This window comes from Drosophila sulfurigaster, chromosome 2L, assembly GCF_023558435.1.
Source record: "Drosophila sulfurigaster albostrigata strain 15112-1811.04 chromosome 2L, ASM2355843v2, whole genome shotgun sequence".
In the NCBI taxonomy this organism is placed as follows: Eukaryota; Metazoa; Arthropoda; class Insecta; order Diptera; family Drosophilidae; genus Drosophila; species Drosophila sulfurigaster.
In genome coordinates, this window is record NC_084881.1 from 18,900,762 (window position 1) to 18,921,718 (window position 20,957).

A 20,957-nucleotide genomic window follows, 5' to 3' on the forward strand; every position below is an offset into this window, starting at 1 on the left:
GCAGAGCAGCTTTGAGTTGGAATTCTAGAATATTGGATTGGACCCTCGCTGAGTTTACGTGATCTACAGCAGCTCGTATTTGCCGCCTCCGCAGTTTCGCAATCTTAACCATTTTCCGCCATCCCCGCGCCACGCCACGCCCACATTGAGGTTTACACAAAGTTAAAATATCCCTTTAAACGTTTCGAGCTGCTCAATGTGTGTAAGTAGAAGGGCATCAAATATAATAACGACCACAACAATGCGTGACGTGAATGCAAAAAAGCGTTAGGCTAAGGACCTAAAGAACGGTGTGTGCATTAGCTGAAATGTGTGTGTGCGAATGTGTGTGTGAGTGTGTTTGTGTGTGTGTAATACTTTACATATGTATATACGTACATACATATGTGGCAAATCACTTTCTAAATGCAATGCCAATAAAAAAGCATAGCAAAAGTGTTGAAATATATAAATAGATATTCCACAAAAGAAAAGCTAGCGCAAACACGGAGAGGGTGGAGAGGGGAAATAGGAAATACTAGGTTTGGGGGATAAACGGAGGTCAACGTTGATATAATTTGTTGCCGCTGACAGAAGCGGGTCGCTGCGCCCGCCGGCCATATACAGCTCAAAAGAGAAATGGATGCGCTACGTGACAATAACAGGCTTCAAATGTTGACAGCAACTTTTGCCAGCGAATTGCGTTCGAATATTGTAAAGAATTTTCCACTCACCTTAATGCTGTCAACAATTGAGTATGCTAATTAACATATTAATTAAAGTAAACGCAATAGAACCATTAATCGACTTCCGATAATTTCCTAATCTATTTCCTTAAACATTAAAGTTTCGAAACTTTTCTGTTGTTATATGAAATGTTCCTGCAACTAAGAGTATAGCATAAAATAATGTAAATCTAAATGCAAATTTAACTTAAGATTAATATAATTTCAATATGGACCTCAAATTGTTAAAAACATAATAACACAGCCTGCATTCTTAATATCATCAGACAAACAAAACATAATTAATATAAAATTAAAAAAGCAACGTAAAATTCAATTTATTGTTTAAAGTTTCATAAAAAATTCAATTTATTATATAATATTTAATAGAAAAACATCAAAATTCATGTTACAATTTAAGAAATTTATTCAGCACAAACAGTTCAGAAACATACGCCCTCTGGCGGACCAAGTACGCAACCAAATAAAGCTTTCGTGCGAAAGCTTTTGCTGCCTACATTAATGCGTCTAGAATAAGGCACATAGATGAAAGCTTTCTTTTTCTTTTGTACTTAACAGTTACATTTTTGGTTCGAGTTCAACTTAACCTAGAACAAAAAACAGTTTGCACACACAACTGTACTTAAGAATGGCGCCTAAAATAATGGTAAATGGAATCCATTCACTACACTTCCTCAACGGGTTCCGTTTCTGGTTGCGTGCCATTGGTATCAGCAAGTTCCTGCACAGCATTGACTGGTTGTTTTTTAATCTAAGGGAATTACAAGGCAAAGTTGTATTTAGCAAAACATCTCTTCCAACTCTCGAGATCATTATCATAATACTTCACAGAACATGCAGTAGTTATTCGGGCCATCAAGCATGCATTTTGGGTTGCAACTCTTAATACTATTTACATTCTTAAATATTACTCGTATTTGTTTAGTATTTATTTACTTAGTCTAAGGTTAGAAAGTAGGAATTGTTTTTTCGATGAACTTTACCATAGAATTGTATGCGGCGCATGAGAACTTTTCGAATTGTGTATGGGGATCGCTTAAAAATATGTGTAGACCAGTTTTTTTTTGGCGAGGCGAAATTGAATTTTGTGAGACCCAAATAAATATTATTATTATTATATCACATACAAAATGGTGACCCCTTTTTGTCGTTGATTTGATTTGTTTTTCTTTTTCGATGTTTCATTTTGTGGTTAGTATGCAATTAGTTTTCAATGGTTTTTCAACAATTTGTTATTATTCTGCGATGAATGTAACAATTTCTCAACCGAATCGCTGCGAGTTTTTCTTACTTTGAAACAATTGATATTGAAGTGATTACACATTTCCGTGACCTAAGCGAAAATATACAATCAAGTTAGATAACATAGTTTATAAAGTAATTTTAGAAATTATTTCTTACCACTCCATAGCCATAATGCCAGTGTGCCAATGTGCAGAATATGGTCAGTCCATGAACGAGCCAGCGTTCTCCTTGCGGCGTCAGATCAATGCCGAAGACTTCTTCATACCAGGGAAAACAGCAAACTCCAACAGTGGCTGCCAAGGGCCACATAAGTATATTGAATGCATCACAGCGAGTATCTGACATTTGAGCGACAATTAGACGGCACTGCAAAAAGAAAAGAGTTTATACAAAGCCAGAGGCTTATTCTTTATATACTTACAGCAATATTTGAAAAGATTGTGCCATAAAGCATCCAGAGTACGCGAGGTTCAAGATTGATTACATTATTCCGCGAGTAGAACGACCAGATCAAGGTGATCACAAAGAGCCAGACGAAGGCAAAGAATGGACGGAGCATTTCCATTGGGGGACGCATTCTTCCCGTTTTATTTTTGTATGATCTGTAGAAGGATTTTTGTTAATAACAACCAAATAATTTAAGTCTTTTACGTTACAATACTTACAAATAGATGTTCCTTATAATAATCGGATGGCTGGAAAGCATGCCAGAGCCAATAAGTCCCACTTCGAACACGTTTGCAATAGTTATATCGTAGAAGCTGGTGCGATAAATCTCTGGACCAACGAGAGTGGCGACAAACATCATTATGCTGACTCCCTGGTAATCAAAAAATAGTATGTTATATAATAATTGAATCAATAAAATTGTAGAAAACTTCCAAGCAACTTAAAAAACTTGTTTCATTTTGAATTACATTAAGATTAACAACTTAGTAAGGAACTTGAAGTCCACTTAAACTACTTTAAAGCTATCTGAAAAGCTCTTTAAAGCTTGGGACCAAATACTTTCCTTTAGTTTAATGTATTTTAAACATATGATATACATTTGAAACCTCATTTCGAAATTGAATTAATGAAATTTAAGCCTTTCTAAAAACACTCATAGGCGCCTTATAGACTTTTATAATTCTCGACTAATAATCTAAGAGAATCATCTAAGAGAATTTTCCCAAGTTATGATATACTTTCTTCTTTAAACTATTTTTTCTAGTACTCACCCACATGGTAAAGTCGTAACCCCAAGGCAAAAACATAACGCCTGTATTATACTTCTCAACGTGTGTAAAATAAAAGTTGAGAAAGACGTTCCAAATAACGAAAAACATTCGTATAGGCGGCAGATCAACCGTGCCGAATAATGAGAAGATATAGATGGGAATAAGCGCTGCCGAATAGGAATCCAATCCGTGATCAAAGAGCTCTCCCAAAGGTCCGCTAGTCCCCGTACGACGAGCCTGCTTGCCATCCATGCCATCTATATATCAACGATATGGATTAGTCTTATAGTTTTATAGTAAGTTACTAGTCACTCACCCAAATTATAATAGATTAGTATGTTAATTGCAGCCACAGTCCATACCCAACCGGGTACAGTATTGCCTATAGACTTATCATTGGCAGCATCAAAATTCCAATCGTAATAGGCTATCAATATGAAATTCACGACGGTCATCAGAAATCCCACAAATGTGAGAATATTGGGCGCCATCCACATGGGAACGTACTACGAACATACGCAATTTTAAAGATTTGTTTGGAATACATAATAGAACATTAATTTACTTACTTTCACGCAGACATTCCAGAAGGGGTGCATAACATAGACACTGAGAAAACTTGTGTCTATGCTGCTGTACTATAGAGAACAAATATACAATGGTTATATTAGTTTCAATAATTTTCGAAATGTTCACAAAAAAAATAAAAATAAATATCGATCATATGTAGGTCATAGAAACTTCACACATTAAAACCTTTGCTTATCAGAATAAAATAAATTTACAAACAAAAGTATAAACAATAATAAAAAGAACTTTTTCGTTAAAAAGATTTCCCCTTTAAAACAAAAACAACTGATAGTACTTATCAAATAAATTCATTTATTTTAGTATCTTCATATTATATCTTTGCAGTCTCGCTATCAGCAGACAGTTTCAAAATACGTGTTCCCATTTCAAAGTTTTTTTTTTTTTGTATTTCACAATGCTAACAATAAATAATAATAAGTTCAGAATATACTTAGTTTTCCACTATTAAAGTTCTATCTATATATAATACGTAGGAAATCTTCTTTCATGCTTAACATATAGGTTAATCTTTGCAGTACAAATTCCAGTCAGCTTGAGTTTACCAACTATCTCTCAGTTGCCACATGTTTGCTATGCATGATGACAGTTCAATGCCTTCTATGGGATTTACGAAACAGATTTGTTTGATCGCCATCCGGTTTATTGAATTGAATGAATGATCCAAGCCTAGTCATAGCGAGTCTCCCTAGCAAAAAAAAATTGTGATAAGAGCCTCAAATCTTCTTCATGTTGCCCAATTCTTAGATTAGCTGCGAGTATATGAATCTATTATTCATATTCGTATATATATTCCTGTGTGTATAAACCGGAACTCGTTGTAATACTGATAATAATAACTATACATAGGTATAGTAAAATTAATTGAAATTGATTGATGCGCCGCTTTAAATATGCATATCCATTGATTTTTCATGTTCGTGCGCAGAGCTTAAAGTTGAACCCCCGTATATAATTGGTATTACCAACCCCGACCTTCTAACCCAAAAATAAAAGTAGAACTGTCCTGCTATAAGTTACCCTATAGAGGAATAAATGTATAAGTTTAAATATTGACAAAGTTTTCGCAACAAGTTTCGTATAACTTGGACATTTCTCAGCTGATAGTTATGAAACTTTCGGGATAGAAAGTGTAGAAAGTTTAAACTTTTATTCTTAGTGGTGTATTTAGCATACCTTGTTTTAGTAGATTACAGGGTATATGTACATAACTAAATGCTTACCTTGTAACGTTCGAAACCCCTCAAATGAGTCTCCGTCAAATAGCGCATGCAACACATTTTGTAGTTCTTGTTGTAGTCTCGTTAACAGTTGGAATATTTCTTTTTGTTGTTGTTATTGTTGCTGTTGTTGTTGTTGCTGTTGCAGAGATAACAGCTGAGCGTTGAACTTGCTGGTCACACAGTTACTTTGTTAGGGGCGGCTAATTACGATTATAATAGTTGTAATAATAATGACCTTTGACTTTGATTAAAACGTGTTCTGGCACATTGCACAATTAAAGAGGGTTTGGCTCACCGGCACACGCACTTCTCTCTCTCTCTCTCTCTTTCACACACTATCTTTTGCTCTCTCCCTCTCGCCCAATCACGCTAAATTAAATAATCGCCTGCAGAGAGAGACAAAACACACACGGATGCGAACTGTTGTTTTGTAAGTTCCACGTTTGCCAGCTGCTTCGTTTCGCTGGCAAAACACGCAAAGAACCGTTATTTCATATGCATATACAATGTACTACACATAATACTATGATTTATAACTATAAAACAGAGCACTTGAGACGGCCGAGTACAAATTCAAGTGCGAGTGCGAGTGCGAGTGCGATTGCGACTGACTCGGGACTATTATCAAGACTGAAGACTGAAGACGAACTGAACTGGGCAACCGGTGCGAGCGCAGCCCGAAAAATAAAGCAAAAGGAACAACAGCAAAAGCAGCAGCAACAACAATACAAACAACAAGAGCTTAATTTACAGCGCCGACTGCGGCTGAGCTGCTAGCGTCATTTGCTCTTTCTCTCTCTTCCAAATCCCATTGCACACGTTCTTATCGCTTGGATTTTGTCTCTCCCAGCACACACACATGCACAGGCGCATACACACATTCGTCTGCCTACGCACACTCAACGTTTGTATGTGCGTAAGCGAATTTGCATTGAATGAATTAAAATTTGTAAAAATTGAGCGCCCTCTACAGCGTCAGCGTCGTCGTCGACAGCGCGGCGGCAGCAGCCAAGAAACAACAACAGCTGACAGAGGTTATTGGTTATCAGGGAGCGACGCATGGGTTTGGTTAGAGCTCTCGAGAGCTGATAGCCTCAATCTCTTTGGAGTTCGATTATGCTATATGTACGTATGTAGATTCGTAGAAATGAGGTGTTGTGTTTTATTGAACTTCTATCAATGAACGATTAACCTGCACTTCATCACAACAAGCACAACAACATAACAGGATCATAAACAGCTCAATCAATAACAGCAGATTCCATCATGTGACTGTGGGAATTGTGGCGCTCATTTCGCATATGCACTTGACTAAATATAGATCACGTTATTTATACTGCCAAGTATAATTCAGAAACTAACTAATCTATTTATTCATTTCCAAACAGTTCAAGTCCAAGCTGATAAGTGATAACCCTTTGCGTCAATGAGTTGCCATGCTAACAAGACTGACTAAATATTTCGGCATAATCCGGCATTATTTATGGGCTCGCTAATAATGAAATAATTTCAATTATAGCTCAATATGAATAATATTAGCAACTGATAAATGTTAAAATAAAATTAGACTGAAATGTATGTGATATGAATTTTTACATATTTTTTAATAACACAAATATTTTGTAATCATTAATTATGATTGATCTATTGTGAAACAATCAATTCTCAAATATATTCAGGTTATAAAGATGATTTATTATCATACTTAGCTGAACATTTGAAAGTGACATATTTTTAAATTGAATTTTCTGCTTAATTCACTTCTCACTTATCGAAAGTTTAAATTCTAATAAATGGAATTCAGAAATTTTTATGATTTTATTTATTTATTTATTTATGAAAGTAGACAAAAATTTATAAAAAATCTTAGCCTACTAGGAGAAGAGCCATGACAACTTAGGTCTTCGGCTACTTTTATGATATATCATCATATTTTATGGGAAAGATAAAAAAGAAAATAAAATTTGTAAATTTCCTAATCAAAACTTTTTACCAACTACAAGTTTTTTTGTGGACTCAAAAACTATCAATACCTTACCTTTCCAGGTCCATAATTTTTTATGAAAGTTATAAAATTATATAGTTAATAGTTAGCCTTATCGCCGGAGACAACTCTCAATGAAAGCAGGTAGCACAACAAAGTCCATAAATTGTAGTTTATAAACAACAAATTAGTTACATTTAATCATAATGTCGTAGTAGATAACTTGAACGCAATCATTTAATCGTTTTCCTGCCTCAACCAATATGATAATGATAAGTACATATCATACGTACTTACATCGCGATAACAAAGTGCAGTCTTATCTAAATTTTGTTTGATGTACGCAACAACGCAGCAAATAGGTTTATAAATAATAATAAACAAAAGTAGAATCCAAACAAAAGCATTTGAAAGGTAAATCAGGTAAGTTAGTTGAGCCATCTGGATGTCTCCGTGGCAGTCAAACCCTCGGAGCGCAGACGCTGCAACATGGGGCGATAGATGTCCGGTGTGAAGGGCAGCAGCACACCGCGTTCTTGGATCTCACCTGCCACAAAAAGAATAGATACATTTTTATAGATACATTTAAAGTTTACACAACTTGTGTTTGCATTACCGTCCAGTATCATTTTGGCTGCAATTGCGGCGGGTTTGCCGACAGTCATGGCCATGGCCGAGTGACCCTGCGGTTGTCCGTAGACCACAAAATTGATGCCACGCTCCTCGCGACGACCGTCGGGCCAGCGAATGCCAACCTCATGGCGCAGCACAACCAAATCACGTTCATCGCGATCTAGAATTAAATAAATATATTCAATTCAATAAAAAACAAGTAAGAAAGTTACAGTCGAGTGTGCTCGACTGTGACATACCCGCTACCCATTTTTAATAAAGGCAAAATATTGCGGTATTATTTTCAAAATATACCGAAAATACTAAGAAATACTAAAAAATATACCAAATGGTATGTTTGGTATATCGATATAGTACACCATTCAAAATATACCATAGACAATATACCAGATTGTCGGCCAAAGCAACTAAGACCCCTAGTAAGTAGGCGTTTTTGCCCATACAAAAGTATTTCTTTAATAACAATTTTTAGGAATCATAACTACTATAGTAATTATTGTATATACCAAAATTCGCAACTCTAGCTTTAAAATTACGCTTGATATTCGATTTTTTTGATTTGCGGGGGCGGAAGTGGGAGTGGCAAAAATTTGAAACATACTTGATCTGCGTGCAAACATAACAAATGCTGTCGAAAAAAAATTAGAGCTCTATCTCTTATAGTCTCTGAGATCCAGTGTTTCATACGGACAGACGGACAGACAGACAGACGGACAGACGGACATGGCTAGATCGTCTCGGCTGTTGACGCTGATCAAGAATATATATATTATATATATATGCCTCTTTCTACCTGTTACATACATTTCCTGCCGGCACAAAGTTATAATACCCTTCTACCCTATGGATAGCGGGTATAAAAACAGCTTAAACTTTAAAAATCTCTTACCGAATGCCAAGCGCTTGGACAGATAATGACTCAGCGTGTCCAGCGGCGAGTTCAGCTTCACCACAGGCGTCTCATCGAGCAGTCCCAGACTCTCAATGCCATCGACATCGCCCAGCCGCTCAACCAGCTTTTGCTTCAGATTCTCATAGAAGATACTCGTATCGGACATTCCCAGCAGATGTGTGACCAACTGACGCCATGTAACCTCCGGCCCGCTGGGATGCAACAGAGCATGAGGCTCGGGATCAATCAAACCCAGCAGCTGCATGGGCTTAATCGATTCCGAGAAGCCCTTGTAGCGTATGGTGCCGCGGAGCAGCGTGTGTACATCGCGTCCTAAGCCATAGAGTGAACCGTACTTGGTGGAATCCCGATTGGGGAAACCCTCGAGGGCGAAACCGGGCAAAAAGTCAAGGCTGCGAGGTGTGGACATCAATTCACCGCCACCGGAGATTTCCACAATCTGTCCTTGGCTCAGATATTTGGCAGCCGAGAGCGTGTTGAGCAGCACGCCACGCGGAGACCAAGAGAACTTGTAGCGCAGCGCATTATTCGAATGCTCCGGAGCAGGCAAGCCACCACAGTAGCTGACAAAGGACTCAACGACGGCGCCCTTCTCCTGCACCTCGTGTATGCACTCGAGTGCCAGCAGATGATCAATACCCGGATCCAAACCAACCTCATTCATAATGGTCACACCATTTGCACGTGCCTCCTCGTGGAGAGCGGAAATCTCATCATTCAGATAACTGGCGGTGACCATGTGAGTACGCTCCGCAACGCAGTAGCGTGCAATCATCCCATGCAGACTGTAGGGCAAAAGGGAGATCACCACATCAGCCTTGCCGCACAACTCCTGCAAATGTCCTGTGCTCTCATTGACATCCAAATAGACGCTATCAACGCCCGCATATTGCTGAGCCAAACGATCTGCCTCCTCCTTGACCTGAGAGCACACCGTGATGTTGACGTCCTTCTCTCGATGCAGCCACTCGACGAGGGGCGCCGAGACCATGCCAGCGCCCAGCACCAGGACCTTCTTGTGGGACTCGGAGCGTCCCTCCATCTTGTGGCGCGAGCGATTGTTCTGCGAGTCGCGCAGCTCTTGAATGTACTGGAAGCCCTCGGTCAGCTCGCCATTGCTTGCGATAATTGCCTAACAATTGAGAGAGCAACAAAGAGCGGGAGAGAAAGCAAAGTGAGTGTCAATAAATAGAGATTGCAATGCATTGCAAATAATATACGCCCATTGTGTACTGATAACTGCTGTGAATTTATGGCTGCACAAGTTCAAGTTTAATCAATGATTGCCAATTTACGAAGACGAGATAAGCTCAAGATATTTTGGTCTTCATAATTAATAATAAAGTTTATTAATAAATTTACTAAATGAGCCATTATTTTGTCTAATAAATAACATATAATAAACTTATTTAGTACTTGTATGGAATTTTCCTAATTATTTTAGATCGTTTCCAGAATTACTTTAAAATCGATTTCATTAAAGTGTAGTAAACTTTTGACGCATTTTAATGAAACCAAAAATTTGTTATAATGTTACTAGCGAAAAACTTGAAAACTCTCTTTAAAATAGTTAATCGATAAACAAAATATACTTATTTTCGTTCATCAAAATATTGTTTCTCGACACAAACATGTTTAATGTAAATTGAACTAAAAAATAGTTGAGAAATTTTTTAAACATGTTTTGCACTCTAATTCCAATGCTTATTAAATCTCATTAAACATGTTTTGCACTCTAAACGCGTATTAAATTTGAATTCATTATGAATAATTTTTCTTAAATAAATAAATTAAATTCCTATCTTAAATATTGCGTATACGACTACTTTATGCAACTTCAATTCTTGAAACTTTTTCATATCACATAAAAGTATGCTACACTTTTTGTAAAGAAATCTTCAATGAGGAAAGATTTTCAAGTGCATCTAATTGGAATGTCGATTGTAAATATTTCGTATCAGAACTATGATTCCATTGAAACTAAATAAAAATAATCTTCTCTAATAAATGTTGTATCTAATTTAATACAAAAAAAAATAAAAATATTAATCAATTTAATGAGCATTTCGACTTACCGACTGTATGGGATAGGAGAACTGTTCATCCTGAAGCCGCTTCTTGGCATCACTCTTGATGATGTCGTGCACATGTGGCGACAGCAGTTCACCAAACAAATCTGTCGACTCACGCGGCAACTGAGTTGGCATATTATCGATGGAGCAGACCAGCACACCCGGGCCCTTGAAGCTCTTGGTGTCCTTATTGCGATCAGCATCATACAGACAGAATGGCGTATCGATTGTGGTGCATTCGTTCATGAACTCAATGGAACCGCCAGGATCAGCGGAAATGTCGCAAATGGCGAGCATGCGATGTGGCAAAGCGGGACTTCCCTTGCTGGTGGGCAGCCAAGGAGTATTGGCTGGACGCAGCAGATTCTTCGCATCCGGAATACTGATCAATTTGGGACTGCCGACAGCCCAATAGATGCCATTGACAATAACGGAGGCGTAGGGAGCAATCTTCTGATTGAATGTGGATATATAACGTTCGGGAAACTCATCGTACTCCTTGGCATCGAAGCCGCCGCCCTCGCGACGTTCCAAATGATCCGAACGACTGACTTCACAGCCGTACAACTTATTTTGACCTACAGAGAGAAAAGTAATATAAGAAAATCTTGAATCTTCAATTCCCTAATTCCTTCCTAACTTACTGCCATGCTCTGCCACCTTGCGCAGCATTTCAGGCGGCACATATTCGATGGGCAGCTCGGAGAACACTTCCTGTGCACCCTGCGACACATTGCCCGAACCGGTGAACACAAATGTCAAAGGACCAATTGATTTGGGCATCATGCCCAACGAAATCTCATAGCCACAGTCACGTATCGCCTGTCGAGCCATCGACGAGTTGCGATAATTGTGCGCTGGACCAATGTGCATGAAAGGCGTGTGATGTCCCAACGCCAACAAACGCAGACCGATGCCATGCAGAATATTCACCATGCCAGCGACACCAGCGTATTTGCCAAATGCCACCAAACGAGCGCCGCGCTCATCAATAATACGTTCATAGTCGATTAGACGAATTTTCTGTGAATCATCATGATAATTAACACGATATAACTTAGTAGTAAATTTGCTTTTACCTTTTCGAGAATGGCATCCAGCAGCGGCATGTTGGATTCTTGTGCCTTGATCGTGTGCGAGAAGAAGCAATAGGTTTTGCCTGGAATGAGAGCATCGATGGGCACCTGTTTGACGCCAAAGATAACGGAAGCATCGCTGATGTCCTCCTGGATCTGAGCACCAGCTTGCATATATGCCTAACGGAATGAGGAAGCAAAACAGATCAGTCAATAAGTTAATCTTATCGCATCAATAAAACATTAATCGATTTTTATGCTCGCCATCTATGTGGATTCCACATTGTGGAAATATTCAAGCTTCGTTATCGCACAATTAATCTGCAAGAGCACTTTAATAGTTTATTGCTCTTTTCAGCATAACAACCAACAATACTGGTTCTGACCGGATATGTGTTATGTGGACAGTAAGCAAACAAATTATAAATTATAAATACATTTTAAATACAAACTTATATGTTTATTTATGCAGTAGAAAATTTGCGAGTACTCTAAATATTCAAGCTGAGAAATTATGATTTTAAATAACTTATGTTTATTTGATATTTTTATTTTTTATAAATGAAACCTTGGTAGATTTCCAGAGTTGCAGTATATTTTGTACTGTATGGTATATTTTAAATGTAGCACTATATTAATATACCAATTATAGCCTTTAGTATTTTTGGGTATATTAATTTGGTATATTTTAAGAAGAATACCGCACTGTTTTGCTTTTATTTGTAGCTTTCTTACTTGTTTCATTTAATATATTAATAAAATTAGAAAGCCATTTCATGAAAAAACTTTATTTGTATTGCATTTTTAAATCTTTAATTTCCCACTTTAAGAAAATATAAAAATTATCTTTTTGAATGGAATATTTTAAAAATTGAATTTATTACTTTTCACATTTTGAATTTTAAATACTCATTATCACTTATCAAATTTCTGAAATATTAAATTTTTTAATTTCCACATTATTAAAATAATCATTTTCAAATACACAATTTTCGAAACATAAAATCAAATACTCACTATCACATATAAAATTCTGAATTATTTAATTTATTAATATTCCCATTATTAAAATAATCATTTGCAAATTGCCATTAATTTTTCAATTCACAGTTCTCACTAATAATAATGCAATAACATTGATCGTATGATTAGTAATCGCATTAACTACAAGTGCGAACATACTGAAATCATGTGCTGCTTGCTAGGCAACACTAATCACAATCTCTAAATTTGCTGCTAAATTTATAAATACATTTTTGTTTTGAAAATGTCAATCGAAAGTTGTTATTGTTTTTAAACTGAAACACGATTATAAATATTTTATCTGCCAAGAAAATCAGTTGGCTATGGGGAAGTATAAATACATATATGCGTAGTATATATATTAACATCCATATATAACAACAATTTGGTCGGAGATAACATGGAATTAACGTTGGCTTCCACAGGCTGTTGACTGCAACCAAGGCCAACAATTGCCAAATTTATAGCACACACCCGAAAAGCTTATCTCCCACAACACACAACAACACATTTACGATACACCCCACTTTTTGTGTACCGTATATATAGTATATACCGCACATAGTGGTATTTTCTAATACCATGAAATTTCTTAAGATGTGTTTATTTGCATCCCACGAAAGCAACAACACTTTTACGATACACCTCACTTTTTGTATAGTATATACCGCATATAGTAGTATATTATAATACTATGCGATGTGCTTACCTGCATGGGATAAGCGCGTCTATTCGAAGGCTGAACGATAACCTTGACACCTTGCTTGACCAACTTTTGAACATGCGTGGGTCCAAATGGAGCACGTCGCTCCCACACCGATTGATCCTCTCGCCTGATGGCTATCACACGTCCATGCTGCAGATCACATTGAATAAGAAGATATATGCGTATAACGAATTACGCCCCCCGGAGAAACTTACATGACGATGACGGGCGAAGGCGGGCGCGATTGTTGCGCGCAATTGAGACGAACGCCACATTGCAGATTACAGTGCGAATGCAAAAATATATGTGTAGAAATATAAATATCACGAGATGAAGTCGAAATTTTGATGCCAACGCTGATGCACCATCCGTTAACTTCGAGCACTCGCAGCGATCTAAACCCCGAGCGAGACAACAAGCGACGCGCCCTCTATCAGCAGCCGGAGAAAAAGGCCGAACGGACAGACGGACGGACGGACGGACGGACGGGCAGGCGGACGGACACAGTTGGCTGGACGAGCAGCGCGATAAGGCGACTTCAAAGAGCATTGTAAACCTATGTGGAAGAAACAGAGAATGTGAGAACACTCTTAATTCTGTGCTTGTGATTGGCTACTTACGCATAGTGAAAGTGCTGCCGCCTGCCGACGACAGCTCAAAAATTTTCCATTCACAAAAGTTTCCATTGAAGAAAAACCGATCGATAATGAAATTGGAAATACAAAATTACAAATTATTTGATGTTTGTTTTTTGCTGTTATTTTTCTTTTTTATTTATAATTGCAATTCATCGATCGATTTCTCATAGTTTCGTCTAAAACACTATAGCTTGTGTTCTATATTATTCACATCAAAAACAAATTTCCTTATCACTAAAAAAATCACTAAAGCTACTAGGGGTGGAAAGTGGGGGATCGGGGAGTAGATAGATAGATAGATCTCTGTGCTTCACATCTACATACACAGACTGGGGAGATGTTAAAGATATAAATATACAATAATTCATTTCTATAGCTAGATAAACAGATATTGCAAAAATTCAAGTATTGCAAAATAATAACATTTAATCAAAGGGGGAAAGTATATTGTATTTCTTTTTGGGTGTTGTTTGATTTTCATTTTTTGGGAGAGAATTGGAGGCCACAAAGAATGCGATGCAGTTGGTCATGTGTGCCTTTTACAGCGCTGGCGCCTCGGGCAGCAGCGAGGTGAAGAACGTTATGACAAAAGTGCGCACTATGGAAATCACAGAGTTATTGGCATTTGCCGGCTCAACAACAGCGGCAGCAACGGCCGCAGCCTCAGCGGCATCAGCTTGATCCGCACCACCAGCAGCACTTGCCGCTGCCGGTCTGGCGGCTACTGCTTCGTCCGCATCCTGTCCAGCGGGTGCAACTGGTGCCGGCTCGGCAGCAGCTTGTGGATTATTGTCACGCTCAACGGCAGCATCCATCATGCGTTGTATTTGCTGCACTGCAGCAAAGGCGGCTGCATCGTTGCCAGCATTGTTGTTCCTATTGATGTTGTTGTTGTTGCGCTCGCGACGTCGACGCAAGATGCCAATGTGGTAACTGTAAAGAGGAAAATGTTTAGTAAACAGTTACTAAAATACTATATATGTTTTTGGGTGTTTTCTAAGTATGTGTTTTCTTTAGTTCTATATCTGAAACTTCTGTTAAGAGAAAACAGCTCAAATGAGACCAAAAATATATGTTTTTTCTTGTTTTCTGAGTATGAGTTCTCTTTTGTTTAGCAATTTCGCTCGAACAATTTAGCGGCACCACAGAAACCAGAGCAATTTGACCAACCATTTCAGGCTGGGATGTTTATGGCTGCCACCTTGTTAAATTAAATTTCCTTAGCTTTATATTAGATTTGTATCGTTCTAAATTCATAGGTTTGATTTTTTAACTTTGAAAGGTATTTTTGTATATCTTCTAATTAATAAAACATTTAAAAATTGTCTCGAAACACATGAAAAGTTACTCAACAATTCGAACAATTATCAATTTACGGCAACTTTTTTGTGATTGGGAGTAATCAAATGGAATCAAATTTACAACAAAGGCCGCTAAGAGAAAAGACAGAGTGAAGCAAAAAAAAACCATCCTATGCTTTCTTTACTTCAATTCTAAAATGTATTTTTAAGCGCATGAACAGTATAATAAAGAGGGAACTAGGTAAAGTAACCGTTAAGTGATTACTACTGAAAAATAGACCTCTAAGCTAAGTGGAGCAATGTAGGTGATGAATGCGTTCTTCAGTTTTTTTTTTTTTTGGAGTGTTATCGCTATGCGACATAAGTAAGTCACTAAATGAATTTCAGTACCATGTTTAGTGTACATTTAAATGGTTCTTTGTGAATTCTAGCACTGAATAGGGCAGCCGTTAAGTGTTAACAGTTGTATTACAAAATATACTCACAGATAAATGCCGCTTGCGATGAGCAGCACCAACAGACAACGCATGGGCGACGAATTGAAGTACAAGACTGTCGCAAAGATGGCCAAACGTGTAAAGCTAAAGAAACTGTCCAGCCAATCGCGCATCTCTGGCTCCTCCTGTATATTGACGAAATTGGGTCCATCCACTTGACGGCCAGCTGCCGCTGCTGCAGCCGGTTGCAGACCTGCTGCGGCTGCCTCATTGGCTGCCTGTGCTGCTGCTGGTACCGCGGCTGGATCAGCCTGCGGGACACTCATCATGTGCGGTATCACAGGCATGTTTTGCAACAACGGATGCAGCATGGGCAACGCTGGACCAGCATTCTGTGCACCACTAGGACTGCAAATTGAAAGCGAGATTAGTATGCCAGATTTGAAGAGCATAATGTAGACTCACCGTTGCATCACTTGCTGCATGTATTGGGCATAACAATGCTGTATCCAGGCATTGGTGAGCAGCGCCTGTTGCTGCTCTTGCGTCAGATGCGTCATTGTGGACACATTGACGGCACCGTAGGCAGCTGCTGCTGCCGCTTGATAGGCAGCCAAGTGATACGCATGATTTTGCATGTTGGGATCGGTCAGGTGTTGCATCCATGGGTACTGTTGTTGTTGTTGCTGTTGTTGTGGCTGTTGCTGTAATTGCTGATAAGGAATTTGAGCAGCAGCAGCAGCAGCTGTAGTCGATACATGACGTTGTCTAAGCTCGTTATCATTGGTATTATTGGTCTCCAGACGTGGCGTGGCATTAACATTGGCATTTGCGGTGGCATTTGTGTTTGTATTGGCATTGACGCCGTTGTCCTTTGCCGGCGTTGTCATTGCCTTATACGGCGGCTTTGTCAAGCTCCTGTTGACGCAGACCAAGTGAAAGATGTGATGCTGTTGATAAACATCTTTGTAGCTGCGTATGACCTCCGATAGCTTCTGTGTATCGTTCACCAGCTTGCCCGAATAGATGAGCTTTTGGTCTTTGATTTCCTGCAAATAGCACAAAACAAAACATTTCAATTAGTCCATGAACATTGAGAACAGATGATGTAAGTGAATGACGTGTTACAAATGCGTCTCACAATGTGCAGGTGATGCAATTTATTAAACAGCAAAGTAATAAATAGAAGACTGTGCATGAAAGCAAAGCTAACTTTCGAATAATTTACAATATTTATTTTCAGTTTTCGCTGATAAAACCGAATTTAAGGTTGTCATTTCCTTTGGCAAAAAGATAAGCAACGATCTGATTTCACATTCCATCATTGAACAGATAGATAAGATGAAACAAACAATATTATTTATAAGATGAACGAAACCTATTTTTGAAATTTAATTACTTTGGAGTTGAAGCTTTAATAACTATAGTTATTCAATAGAAAATGTAAATGTTTTTTTACGCCTAATTAATAAATCGTTAAGTTATTCAATGCTAAATTTGCTAGTCATTAAATCATTCATTTATCGTTAAGCCATTGACAGCAGAACTAATTAAAGCAATAGCTAGAATAGTTTGGTTGGCCAAAAAAATTGTCGAGTTCGCTGAACTAATTAATATTTAGCCAATGGGCATAAATTTGCATATGGAACAGCTAAATTGTTTGTTTTATTCCACATTGTGTGTTATCTAAAGTTGAGCTTAGGCGCATTGTGCTGATTTTTCATAAAGCGTGACGTGTACTTGGAGCACAATTGCAAATTAAGACGCAAATGGCAGAAAGCACTCGACGTTGGAGTGCAAAAGATATATATACAAACAATATTAAAAGATTGACTGACAGAACGCTGCTGATAAGATACGCTCGGTGAACGGAGAGAACGATAGCGACTAACGGATACACTATGATCAGATAAATGTGACCGGCTTGCGTGATTATTCGTTTAAATGAGAGAATGTTGGCAAGGCAAACTCTCACAGCAGCACTGAAGCTGCAAAAATATGACCAACTCATTATTATTTTAAAAAGAAAGAACAAAACACCTACTGTTCACAATTTCAGCACGTGAGTCAGTGAAAATCGTAATTAAATAATATAATAACGTAAAAAATGGGCAAGTGTGTGATTGTGAGTATGTATACATACCGGCTTGCCGGGATACACCATAGACAGCTGCTTCTTTAGCCGCTCCACGGTCCAGCAGAGATCGCTCTCGATGTTCATGTCATCGTATTGCTGATTTGACGATTTAATTAAAAGCCTAATGCTGCTGACGCCGCTGCCGCTGCCGGCGTTGCTGCCAGCAGCTCTGCTCCCAGCAGTTGTTGTTGTTGTTTTGTCTCGCGCAGCATCATAACCAGCGGCCGTTGCCGCAGCTGGCGACGGCGTTGTGGCTGTGCTGCTATCATCCATTGTTGACCCTCACCCTCCTCCTCTCTTCCTTCTTCTTCCCGTGCTACTTTCTATTGCTGCTTGCTAATTGCTGTGCACGAATATTCGTCGAACGAATTATTAAAGCAATAACAAAACCAACACAAACAGGCGATGTTGTGGTTGTTATTGGGGCGCAGCAGCAGCGACAAGTGTTTTTTTCCTTCTCTTTTTTGTTGTTTTTGTTTTTCTATTTGTAGTGAGCTGATGATTTGATCGTCAGCAAAGTTGTACACAGTATGTTTTGCTCTTCTAATGCACTAACACTACACTATATTTGATACTTGTTGTTGTTATTGTGTGTAGACTTCAACTTCCACGGTCACTTCCTTCCTCCGCTGGAATGAGTTTTTTCGTTTTTTATGTCGACAACAAATTTTGGTATTCCAGATTGTTGTTGTTTTAGGGTTCACAAAAACGTAGCTGTTGCTGTGTTATTGCCCCGTAGACGTAGTGCATTAAATTGGGAACTATTTGTTCGATTATGAAACGAATTTCCGAGAGCAGTTCCCGAACTGTGAGCTGAGCAAAATAAATAATCAAAGTCCCATCGTCGTCTGTCTGACCAGCAACACTTGTTTTTTTTATATTTGATACACTGGACAGGGTTGCTTTGATGCGGATAGCGTTGCCACTCTTATCAACATGACGTGTAGCTAAATGTTTGGCCAGCATTTATGTATATTATTAATCTCAAATAAAAACTATAATAATTAAACAAATAGATATAATGAAAATATTTATAAATAATTGGCAAATGTCTACTAAAAAGTTATTTTAATAAAATTAATTTTCTTCTCTACTCAGGCAAAATTAGTACTCAGGCTGTTGCACGACTGGCCACACTGACAATCATAGAATAGTATCAGTGTGGGCATTTTTACATATGGTGACCATCGATAGCGTCCAAGAAATATTTTCGACCGACTTTAATTGTCAAAATTTGTAGATTCTTGGCATTCATGGAACAAAAATCAAGTGTTTCGGCGTTACAAGAGTTTTGCGCCAAAGCAAAAACTGGCAATCCAGTCTACGATTTTATTGATGGTGAAGAAGGTGGTTACATTTGCAAAGTTGAGCTCATGGATACCGAAGCCTTTGGAAATGGTATAAAACAAATTTTCTGTAAACCGACTGTAGAATTAGGATTATTCAATAATAATGTGATTTACATTTCCGTAGGACGCTCTAAGCGGGATGCCAAGCATTTGGCAGCTGCCAACATAATGCGTAAACTGCGCAAGCTGCCCGGCTTTGACAGTTTGGGCAGCACTGCTACAGTTTGCAACAATAATGTCGACGACAGTGTGCAAAATGAGATGGCAAACATGAATCGCGACATGCTGAAAGAGTTGCGCGACTATTGTGTGCGTCATGACATGCCATTGCCCACCATTGAAATTGTGCAGCAGAGTGGCCAACCCAACGCCCCCGAATTTGTCGCCTGCTGCTCGGTGGCTTCAATTAAACGTTATGGCAAATCCGATAGCAAGAAAGATGCACGCCAACGTGCTGCCATCGAAATGCTGTGCATCATCTCCACCTCGGATAAAATCAGTAATTTGAATGCCTCCACAAATTTGGTTAGCACCAAGCCACAAAATGCCGACTTGGACGCCGACTTGGAAGATTTGGAAAGCGAGAGGCGTCGCAAATTCAAGACATATCGTGAACTAATCGACGCTGGTGGCGATGATACGCGAAATATCAAAATTAGCGATCGGCACAATTACTTCAAGAGCTTTTATCCAGCATTAAAGGCGGCAGCCTTCGATGTCATAAATTCCCAGGAATACGTTTCTGAGAAGGACCAGCTAGACGTTTTGTTGGATGTCTTAAAGTTGACTTCGAAAGTTAGTCAATTGGAGTCGACGTCTATGGAGCCTCTATTGCAACTCGAATTGAAATGCGATTTTAATTGTATGTTCATTGGATTGGAGAGCGTGATCTATAAGCAAATTATACAATATTTGCGGGACATGTTAATTTAGGCGACTCACATTCGATACTCATAATATAATTTATAACATTAGGTATATTTCAACTAATACTTAAAACTAAATAAACGTGTTATTTACAGGCTACACGCTATGTACATTCATCATCATATATATATATTTGCTTAATAAATACAAAAAAAATACAATGTGTATAAATGTGAAAGCGAAAGATTATTCTTTTTTCATTGTTTGATTTGTTAACTTTGTACAATTCAGTTTTTATTTGCATTAATTATTGCATTGTTGGAGAAAGGAACGAAACCGCGTACTCATTTTTTTTTATTAATAATATACAAATGTGTTTTTTTTTTTTTTGCTTAACTACAACTACAAACTAATTGTAATTTGTGGGATTCCCCTAACTTAAAATACTAAATGATATTGCAACAACAAAATTGAAACAAAATGTGTCCATCTTTTTTTATTTCCAAATCCATAAAAAGTAATAGAGATTAGGTAAATCGATAAAAACTCGCTTCTCGCTCCTATCGATGTAATCGAATTCACAGTTATCGAAGGCAATCTTTTAGCGGTTTCATTCCCATCTCCTCTTGAATTACGTATCCGCCGTGTTTTCTCTTATTTAATTTTTTTTTGTTGGGATTGTGGGAGCTGGGGTTTTGTAAATTTTGCTAAAACACTAAAAGAATTTTGGGGATTTACACGAAATAATTAATGTGGCAAAAACTAATCTAATAGCTGATCTTTTTGCGCAGCTTAAGATGCTGTTGTTGCTGCTGCTGCT

General features: G+C 38.1%; 4 protein-coding genes across 5 annotated transcripts; 1 reads left to right on the forward strand and 3 right to left on the reverse strand.

Annotated features, from left to right (window-relative positions):
* Positions 1–1,113: 1,113 nt before the first annotated feature.
* LOC133845354 (ethanolaminephosphotransferase 1) lies at positions 1,114–5,642 on the reverse strand. Of its 2 annotated transcripts, none has more exons than XR_009894745.1 (9): positions 5,002–5,641; positions 3,760–3,828; positions 3,507–3,696; positions 3,191–3,447; positions 2,636–2,790; positions 2,392–2,572; positions 2,127–2,336; positions 1,709–2,058; positions 1,114–1,476 (listed from the first exon to the last, which is right to left on the reverse strand). XR_009894745.1 is itself a non-coding variant. In XM_062279806.1 (9 exons), exons 1-9 carry the CDS (start codon positions 5,056–5,058, stop codon positions 1,390–1,392), a joined length of 1,248 nt encoding a protein of 415 aa, XP_062135790.1. In that variant the 5' UTR covers positions 5,059–5,642; the 3' UTR covers positions 1,114–1,389. The 2 variants fall into 2 exon arrangements, 1 of the variants encoding a protein (XP_062135790.1); XM_062279806.1 differs by having other exon boundaries at positions 2,017–2,058; positions 5,002–5,642.
* A 1,494-nt stretch (positions 5,643–7,136) lies between these two features.
* On the reverse strand, positions 7,137–13,812 carry LOC133835067 (alpha-aminoadipic semialdehyde synthase, mitochondrial). The gene is made up of 8 exons (XM_062264932.1): positions 13,624–13,812; positions 13,412–13,558; positions 11,683–11,859; positions 11,248–11,626; positions 10,607–11,181; positions 8,508–9,663; positions 7,602–7,778; positions 7,137–7,532 (listed from the first exon to the last, which is right to left on the reverse strand). The coding sequence occupies exons 1-8, from the start codon at positions 13,681–13,683 to the stop codon at positions 7,414–7,416; spliced, it is 2,790 nt and encodes a 929-aa protein (XP_062120916.1). The 5' UTR covers positions 13,684–13,812; the 3' UTR covers positions 7,137–7,413.
* Positions 13,813–14,152: 340 nt separating this feature from the next.
* LOC133835110 (homocysteine-responsive endoplasmic reticulum-resident ubiquitin-like domain member 2 protein) lies at positions 14,153–18,797 on the reverse strand. Its single transcript, XM_062265000.1, has 4 exons — positions 17,928–18,797; positions 16,250–16,833; positions 15,833–16,192; positions 14,153–14,979 (listed from the first exon to the last, which is right to left on the reverse strand). The coding sequence occupies exons 1-4, from the start codon at positions 18,192–18,194 to the stop codon at positions 14,586–14,588; spliced, it is 1,605 nt and encodes a 534-aa protein (XP_062120984.1). The 5' UTR covers positions 18,195–18,797; the 3' UTR covers positions 14,153–14,585.
* Positions 18,798–18,938: 141 nt separating this feature from the next.
* LOC133835140 (uncharacterized) lies at positions 18,939–20,815 on the forward strand. Its single transcript, XM_062265035.1, has 2 exons — positions 18,939–19,319; positions 19,395–20,815. Exons 1-2 carry the CDS (start codon positions 19,175–19,177, stop codon positions 20,201–20,203), a joined length of 954 nt encoding a protein of 317 aa, XP_062121019.1. The 5' UTR covers positions 18,939–19,174; the 3' UTR covers positions 20,204–20,815.
* The last annotated feature ends 142 nt before the right edge of the window (positions 20,816–20,957 follow it).

Bases quoted from the DNA above. Each gene is read 5' to 3' on its own strand.
- LOC133845354 (XM_062279806.1), bottom strand. From the start codon at position 5,058: ATGTGTTGCATGCGCTATTTGACGGAGACTCATTTGAGGGGTTTCGAA. The intron at 3,448-3,506 runs GTGAGTGACTAG...GTTGATATATAG, and splicing joins ACTAATCTATTATAATTTGG to ATGGCATGGATGGCAAGCAG. The intron at 2,337-2,391 runs GTAAGTATATAA...TTCTTTTTGCAG, and splicing joins CAATCTTTTCAAATATTGCT to TGCCGTCTAATTGTCGCTCA.
- LOC133835067 (XM_062264932.1), bottom strand. From the start codon at position 13,683: ATGTGGCGTTCGTCTCAATTGCGCGCAACAATCGCGCCCGCCTTCGCC. The intron at 11,182-11,247 runs GTAAGTTAGGAA...TTCTCTCTGTAG, and splicing joins CAAGGTGGCAGAGCATGGCA to GTCAAAATAAGTTGTACGGC. The intron at 7,779-8,507 runs GTAAGAGATTTT...ATTTAATTCTAG, and splicing joins GTCCAAGCGCTTGGCATTCG to ATCGCGATGAACGTGATTTG.
- LOC133835110 (XM_062265000.1), bottom strand. From the start codon at position 18,194: ATGGATGATAGCAGCACAGCCACAACGCCGTCGCCAGCTGCGGCAACG. The intron at 16,834-17,927 runs GTATGTATACAT...TGCTATTTGCAG, and splicing joins TGGTGTATCCCGGCAAGCCG to GAAATCAAAGACCAAAAGCT. The intron at 16,193-16,249 runs GTGAGTCTACAT...TTCAATTTGCAG, and splicing joins ATGCAGCAAGTGATGCAACG to TCCTAGTGGTGCACAGAATG.
- LOC133835140 (XM_062265035.1), top strand. From the start codon at position 19,175: ATGGAACAAAAATCAAGTGTTTCGGCGTTACAAGAGTTTTGCGCCAAA. The intron at 19,320-19,394 runs GTATAAAACAAA...ACATTTCCGTAG, and splicing joins TACCGAAGCCTTTGGAAATG to GACGCTCTAAGCGGGATGCC.